The sequence below is a fragment of the Arachis ipaensis genome, chromosome B01 (genome assembly GCF_000816755.2).
Source record: "Arachis ipaensis cultivar K30076 chromosome B01, Araip1.1, whole genome shotgun sequence".
NCBI classification, from domain to species: domain Eukaryota; kingdom Viridiplantae; phylum Streptophyta; class Magnoliopsida; order Fabales; family Fabaceae; genus Arachis; species Arachis ipaensis.
The window spans coordinates 51,509,459-51,516,394 of record NC_029785.2 but is presented as its reverse complement, the minus strand read 5'-3'; the positions used below and the strand labels follow the sequence as shown (position 1 = coordinate 51,516,394).

The 6,936-nt window shown below is 43.8% G+C and overlaps 1 protein-coding gene across 1 annotated transcript; it reads left to right on the top strand.

The window, feature by feature from the left end:
* On the top strand, window positions 624–2,434 carry LOC107606801. Its single transcript, XM_016308821.1, has 2 exons — window positions 624–1,046; window positions 1,163–2,434. The coding sequence occupies exons 1-2, from the start codon at window positions 624–626 to the stop codon at window positions 2,432–2,434; spliced, it is 1,695 nt and encodes a 564-aa protein (XP_016164307.1).

Here is a 6,936-nt window from a genome sequence, read left to right as displayed (position 1 = left end):
TCATCATTAATAAGGATAGCTAGGATAGGACCTCTAATTTCTCATATCTTACCAAGAGTTTGCTTTACAGTATTTATTTATTTTAATTGCTATTTAAATCATTTGTCATATTTGTTCCTCATTCTTAAAACCCCGAACTTAAAATCTCCATAACCAATAATAAGAACATACTTCCCTGCAGTTCCTTGAGAAGACGACCCGAGGTTTAAATACTCGGTTATCAATTTTAAGGGGTTTGTTACTTGTGACAACCAAAACGTTTGCACGAAAGGGATTTTTGTTGGTTTAGAAACTATATCTACAACGCGACTGTTTTTATGACATTCTTTACTGGCAAAAATCTCGCTCGTCAGTGCCACATACCAAAGGCTGATGAACAAGGTCTTCAGGGACCTCATCGGCAACACGGTAGAGGTGTACGTAGACGATATCTTGGTAAAGACCCCCAGGCCCGAGGCCCTCATTAGTGACCTGGAAGGCGTCTTCGCATCCCTTCGTCTACACGGAATGAGGCTCAATCTGCTGAAGTGCGCTTTCACAGTCGAAGCAGGTAAATTTTTGGGGTTCATGATAACCCAACGAGGGGTGGAGGCCAACCCAAAAAGTGTGAAGCGATCATACAGATGAAGATCCCGGGAAGTGTGAAAGATGTCCAAAGGTTAGCGAGCATACTCACCGCGCTATCCCGTTTCCTCGGCGCCTCGGCAGCCAAAGCCCTACCTTTCTTTAACTTAATGAAGAAGGGGATCACATTCGAATGGACCCCGGCATGTGAAGAGGCTTTCAAACAATTCAAAGAAATAGTCTCGTCACCACCCGTCCTTGCGAGGCCTAAGAAGGGAGAAGCGTTGTACTTGTACTTGGCAGTAACTGACGAGGCCTTGGCGACGGTCTTGGTGCGAGAAGAGGGGAAGACCCAGCAACCGATATATTTTGTGAGTAAAGCACTGCAAGGAGCAGAGCTAAGATATAGCAAGTTGGAGAAAGTGGCATATGCGCTCCTGACATCGTCGCGCAGATTGCGGCAGTACTTTCAAGGACACCAGGTAATTGTCAGGAGGGATCAAGCAATCCGGCAAGTACTCCAAAAACCCGACCTGGCGGGTAGAATGATGACTTGGGCTGTTGAAATCTCCCAATATGATTTGCAGTATGAGCCCAGGCACGCAATCAAGGCTCAAGCATGGCTGACTTCCTGGTAGAAGTGACAGGGGACTGTGCCGAGACACCGAGCACACGGTGGAAGCTCCATGTTGACGGAGCATCCAACCAAACGTTCGGGGGAGCAGAAATCATCTTGAAGAACCCAGCTGGAGTTGTATACGAGCAGTCAGTCAAATTTGATTTCCCAGTGTCAAACAATCAAGCAGAGTATGAGGCCCTACTGGGCGGCTTAGCTTTAGCAAGAGAGGTCGCAGCCACCAGACTGGAAGTATGTAGCGACTCGCAGGTCATAACTTCTCAGATCAATGGGGCCTACCAAGCCAGAGACTCGTTATTACAGAAGTATCTGGAGAAAGTCAAAGAGATGAGCAAGCAATTTGAGGAGGTTACGATCCAACACGTTCTGAGAGAAATGAACACACGGGCAGACCTCCTGTCCAAACTAGCGAGCACTAAACCAAGGACTGGCAACCGGTCTCTCATTCAAGGTTTGATAAAAGAACCAACGGTGGTCTTACATCTAACCCAGTCAGAACCCTCTTGGATGGACCCGATCATCGACTTCTTGGAAAAGGTCAAGCTTTCCAGCGATGAGAAGGCGGCCAAAACAATAAGGCGAGAAGCGGCCAAGTATGCAATCATACAGGGCCAATTGTTCAAAAAAGGGCTTAGCCAACCATTGCTGAAATGCCTACGCCCCGACCAAACGGAATATGTCCTCCGGGAAGTCCACGAAGGATGTTGTGGTCACCACATCGGAGGGAAGGCCTTAGCTAGGAAGCTTATCAAAGCCGGATATTACTGGCCCTCCATGATGGCAGATTCTAAGGAATTTGTGAGAAGGTGCAAGAGATGCCAGGAAAACTCTAACTTCCACAAAGCGCCAGCAACTAAACTCAGTCTTCTCACAGCTTCCCGACCTTTCTCGCAATGGGGAATTGACCTACTAGGACCCTTCCCGGTCGGGCCAGCACAGGTCAAGTACCTGATAGTGGCAATTGATTATTATACCAAGTGGGTAGAGGCAGAGCCGTTGGCCAGCATATCCTCAGCCAATTGTCGAAAGTTCATGTGGAGGCACGTAATAGCAAGATTCGAAATCCCAGAAGTCATCATCTCGGATAACGGGACTCAGTTCACTGATAAAAAATTCGGAAAATTCTTGGCCGGCTTGGGCATAAAGCAAAAGTTCTCGTCAGTTGAGCATCCCCAAACCAACAGACAAGTAGAGGCCGCGAACAAGGTCATCTTGCAAGGCATCAAGAAGTGACTTGACCAGAAGAAAGGAGCGTGGGCGGAAGAGCTACCCTCGGTCCTCTGGTCCTACCACACAACTCAACAGTCGGCCACCGGAGAAACGTTTTCCGACTCACCTATGGGGTGGATGCAGTAATACCCATGGAAATCGGTGAGCCGAGCCCACGACTACTCTTAGGAGGAATCGAAGAGGCCATGGAAAAGGACTTGGTGGATAAGGCCAGGGAGATGGCCCATTTATCAGAAACAGCGCTAAAGCAAAGAATGGCCTTACGCTACAACGCCAAGGTGCTCAAGAGAGAATTTGAGCGGGATGACCTGGTCCTAAGGCACAATGATATTGGGCCCCGACACCCGGGGAAGGAAAGCTGACGGCTAACTGGGAAGGCCCTTACAGGGTGAAAGAGGTGATTGGCAAGGGCGCCTACAAGTTGGAACGGTTAGATGGCAAGAGATCCCGAGAACGTGAAACTCGAGTAACTTGAGAAGATTCTACTCATAGAATAGACTCACCGATTTAGTAAGAACGCTTTATAATGACTTACTTTTCACCTTTTACTTGTCATATTTGCTATCATGTTACATTTAAACCAGTTACCATTGCTACTTGTCATCTTTTTATCATTATTATTATTTTTTTTTTGCACTGCTTGTTATTAAGTAAGGCACCGTAACGAATAAACCGTCTCAAGGCTGATCACCCTGGGGACCACAAAAGCAACAAACGCCATAACGTGCGGCTACTGAAACAGTAAAAGCCATGGCCTGGCTTAGCCAATTACCAACTAAACGACGAGACGTTCATGAACAAATAGGTTAATACCAGTGGTGCACGAAATTGTGATGTCAGGCAACGGCGCCAGAAACTCTGTACGCACGTCTTAATAAATCGTTTTTCATTCACAACTTCGATACAACTAACCAGCAAGTGCACTGGGTCGTCCAAGTAATAAACCTTACGTGAGTAAGGGTCGATCCCACGGAGATTGTTGGTATGAAGCAAGCTATGGTCACCTTGTAAATCTCAGTCAGGCAAATATAAAATAGTTATAGAGTTTTCGAACATAAATAATAAGTAAGGATAGAAATACTTATGTAAATCATTGGTGAGAATTTCAGATAAGCGCATAGAGATGCTTTCGTTCCTCTGAACCTCTGCTTTCCTGCTGTCTTCATCCAATCAATCCTACTCCTTTCCATGGCTGGCTTTATGTAAGGGCATCACCGTTGTCAATGGCTACATCCCATCCTCTTGTGAAAATGGTCCAAATGCTCTATCACAGCCCGGCTAATCATCTGAGGTTCTCGATCATACTACGCCCAACACTCGCGAGTTTGAAGTTTGTCACAGTCATTCAATCCCAGAGTCCTACTCGGAATACCACAGACAAGGTTTAGACTTTCTGGACTCTCATGAATGCCGCCATCAATCTAGCTTACACCACGAAGATTCTGATTAAGAGATCCAAGAGATACTCATTCAATCTAAGATAGAACGGAAGTGATTGTCAGCCACGCGTTCATAGGGAATGATGATGATTGTCACGTTCATCACATTCAGGTTGAAGTGCGAATGATTATCTTAGAAGCGGAATAAGTTGAATTGAATAGAAAAATAGTAGTACTTTGCATTAATCTTTGAGGAACAGCAGAGCTCCACACCTTAATCTATGGAGTGTAGAAACTCTACCGTATGAAAATACATAAGTGAAAGGTCCAGGCATGGCCGAATGGCTAGCCCCCAAAACGAGATCACAGGATCAAAAATACAATCCAGGATGATCCGAAGATGTCTAATACAATAGTAAAAAGTCCTATTTATACTAAACTAGTTACTAGGGTTTACAAAAGTAAGTAATTGATGCATAAATCCACTTCCGGGGCCCACTTGGTGTGTGCTTGGGCTGAGCTTGAATGTTACACGTGCAGAGGCTCTTTCTGGAGTTGAATGCCAGGTTGTAACGTATTTCTGGCGTTCAACTCTGGTTTGTGACTTGTTTCTGGCGTTTAACTCCAGACAGCAGTGTAGAACTGAAGTTCAACGCCCTTTTAAGTCATCTAAACTCGGTCAAAGTATGGACTATTATATATTGCTGGAAAGCCCTGGATGTCTACTTTCCAACGAAATTAGAAGCGCGCCATTTTGAGTTCTGTAGCTCCATTTTGAGTGCAGGGAGGTCAGAATCCAACAGCATCAGCAGTCCTTCTTCTACCTCTGAATCTGATTTTTGCTCAAGTCCCTCAATTTCAGCCAGAAAATACCTGAAATCATAGAAAAACACAAAAACTCATAGTAAAGTCCAAAAATGTGAATTTAACATAAAAACTAATGAAAACATCCCTAAAAGTAACTAGATTCTACTAAAAACATACTAAAAACAATGCCAAAAAGCGTATAAATTATCCGCTCATCAGGAGGCAACCCAATCTTTACTTATCTATGTTAAATTTCTATTTTCTATTGTTATTTTATATTTTCTGTAGGTTGATGATCATGTGAAGTCACAAAAACAATTGAAAAGGAAAAAACAAAGTGAAAAATAGAATGAAAAACAGAACACCCTAGAGGAGAAACCTACTGGCGTTTAAACGCCAGTAAGGGTAGCAGAATGGGCGTTAAATGCCCAGTCTGGCACCATTCTGGGTGTTTAACGCCAGAAATGGACACCAGACTGGCGTTTAACACCAGAAATGGGCAGTAGCCTGGCGTTTAACGCCAGGATTGGTAGCAAGGGGCGTTTTTCACGCCACATGGTGTAGGGATGAGAAATCCTTGACACCTCAGGATCTGTGGACCCCACAGGATCCCCACCTATCCCACCTCTCTCTCATTTCTTCACCCATTCACCAATCACCTCAATACCTCTTCCCCAAAAATCCCTCACCTATCAAATCCCACCATTCTCTTTACCACTTACATCCATCCTTCATAAAACCCCACCTACCTCACCATTCAAATTCAAACCACTTTTCCTCCCAAACCCACCCTCTATGGCTGAACCATACACACCCCTCTCACTCCTATATAAACCCATCTTCACTCCTTCATTTTCACACAACCTAAACACCACTTCTCCCCCTTGGCCGAAACACAAAGCCCACTCCATCTCCTCTATTTCTTCTTCTTCTACTTTCTTCTTTCTTCTTTTGCTCGAAGACGAGCAACCTTCTAAGTTTGGTGTGGTAAAAGCTAAAGCTTTTTGTTTTTCCATAACCATTTATGGCACCAAAGGCCGGAGAAACCTCTAGAAAGAGGAAAGGGAAGGCAAAAGCTTCCACCTCCGAGTCATGGGAGATGGAGAGATTCCTCTCAAGGGTGCATCAAGAATACTTCTATGAAGTTGTGGCCAAGAAGAAGGTGATCCCCGAGGTCTCTTTCAAACTCAAAAAGAATGAATATCCAGAGATCCGACATGAGATCCGAAGAAGAGGTTGGGAAGTTCTCACCAACCCCATTCAACAAGTCGGAATCTTTCCTCAATGGGAATGTCTCCTTCTATGTAAGCTCCAACTGAGTAACATAGATGGCAAATAAGATGAGGAAAAGCTAGCCTTGCCCAGAGAGAGGGCTTTTCGGCTATTTTGTAGAATTCAAGGGAGATGACTTCATGAACTTCTACTTCCTCTCTAATCATGATGCTATGAATCATGATGGCCCGATCTACAGTAACTTCAGATCGGTTGCTAGTGGGGATGATGGAGCGTTGGATGAACTCCAACCATCCTCTAGCCCAGGCTTGAGGTCCAGTCTTCTTAATTGAACCGGCTTGCCTTTGGAGTCAATCTTCCATTGAGCTCCTTCCACACATATGTCCATGAGGACTTGGTCCAACCTTTAATTAAAGTTGACCCTTCTAGTGTAGGGGCGTGCATCTCCTTGCATGATAGGCAAGTTAAACGCCAACCTCACATTTTTCGGACTAAAATCTAAGTATTTCCCCCGAACCATTGTAATATAATTCTTTGGGTTTGGGTTCTTACTTTGATCGGCTTTTTCTGCTTGCTTTTTCTTTTTCTTTCTATTTTTTTTCGCTATTTTTTTTCTGCAAGCTTTGTCCTTTGCTGCTTTTTCTTGCTTCAAGAATCATTTTTATGATTTTTCAGATTATCAAATAACATGTCTCCTTGTCATCATTCTTTCAAGAGCCAACATATTTAACATTCTTAAACAACAACTTCAAAAGACATATGCACTGTTCAAGCATTCATTCAGAAAACAAGAAGCATTGTCACCACATCAATATAATTAAACTAAGTTCAAGGATAAATTCGAAACTCATGTACTTCTTGTTCTTTTGAATTAAAACAGTTTTCATTTAAGAGAGGTGATGGATTCATAGGATATTCATAACTTTAAGACAGAGTTACTAAAGACTAATGATCATGTAATGAAGACATAAACATGGATAAGCACTTAACATAGAGAAAACGAAAAATAGAGAATGTAAGAACAAGGAATGAGTCCACCTTAGTGATGGTGGCGTTTCCTTCTTGAGGAACCAATGATGTCCTTGA

Bases quoted from the DNA above. Each gene is read 5' to 3' on its own strand.
- LOC107606801 (XM_016308821.1), top strand. From the start codon at position 624: ATGAAGATCCCGGGAAGTGTGAAAGATGTCCAAAGGTTAGCGAGCATA. The intron at 1,047-1,162 runs GTAATTGTCAGG...GTATGAGCCCAG, and splicing joins AGTACTTTCAAGGACACCAG to GCACGCAATCAAGGCTCAAG.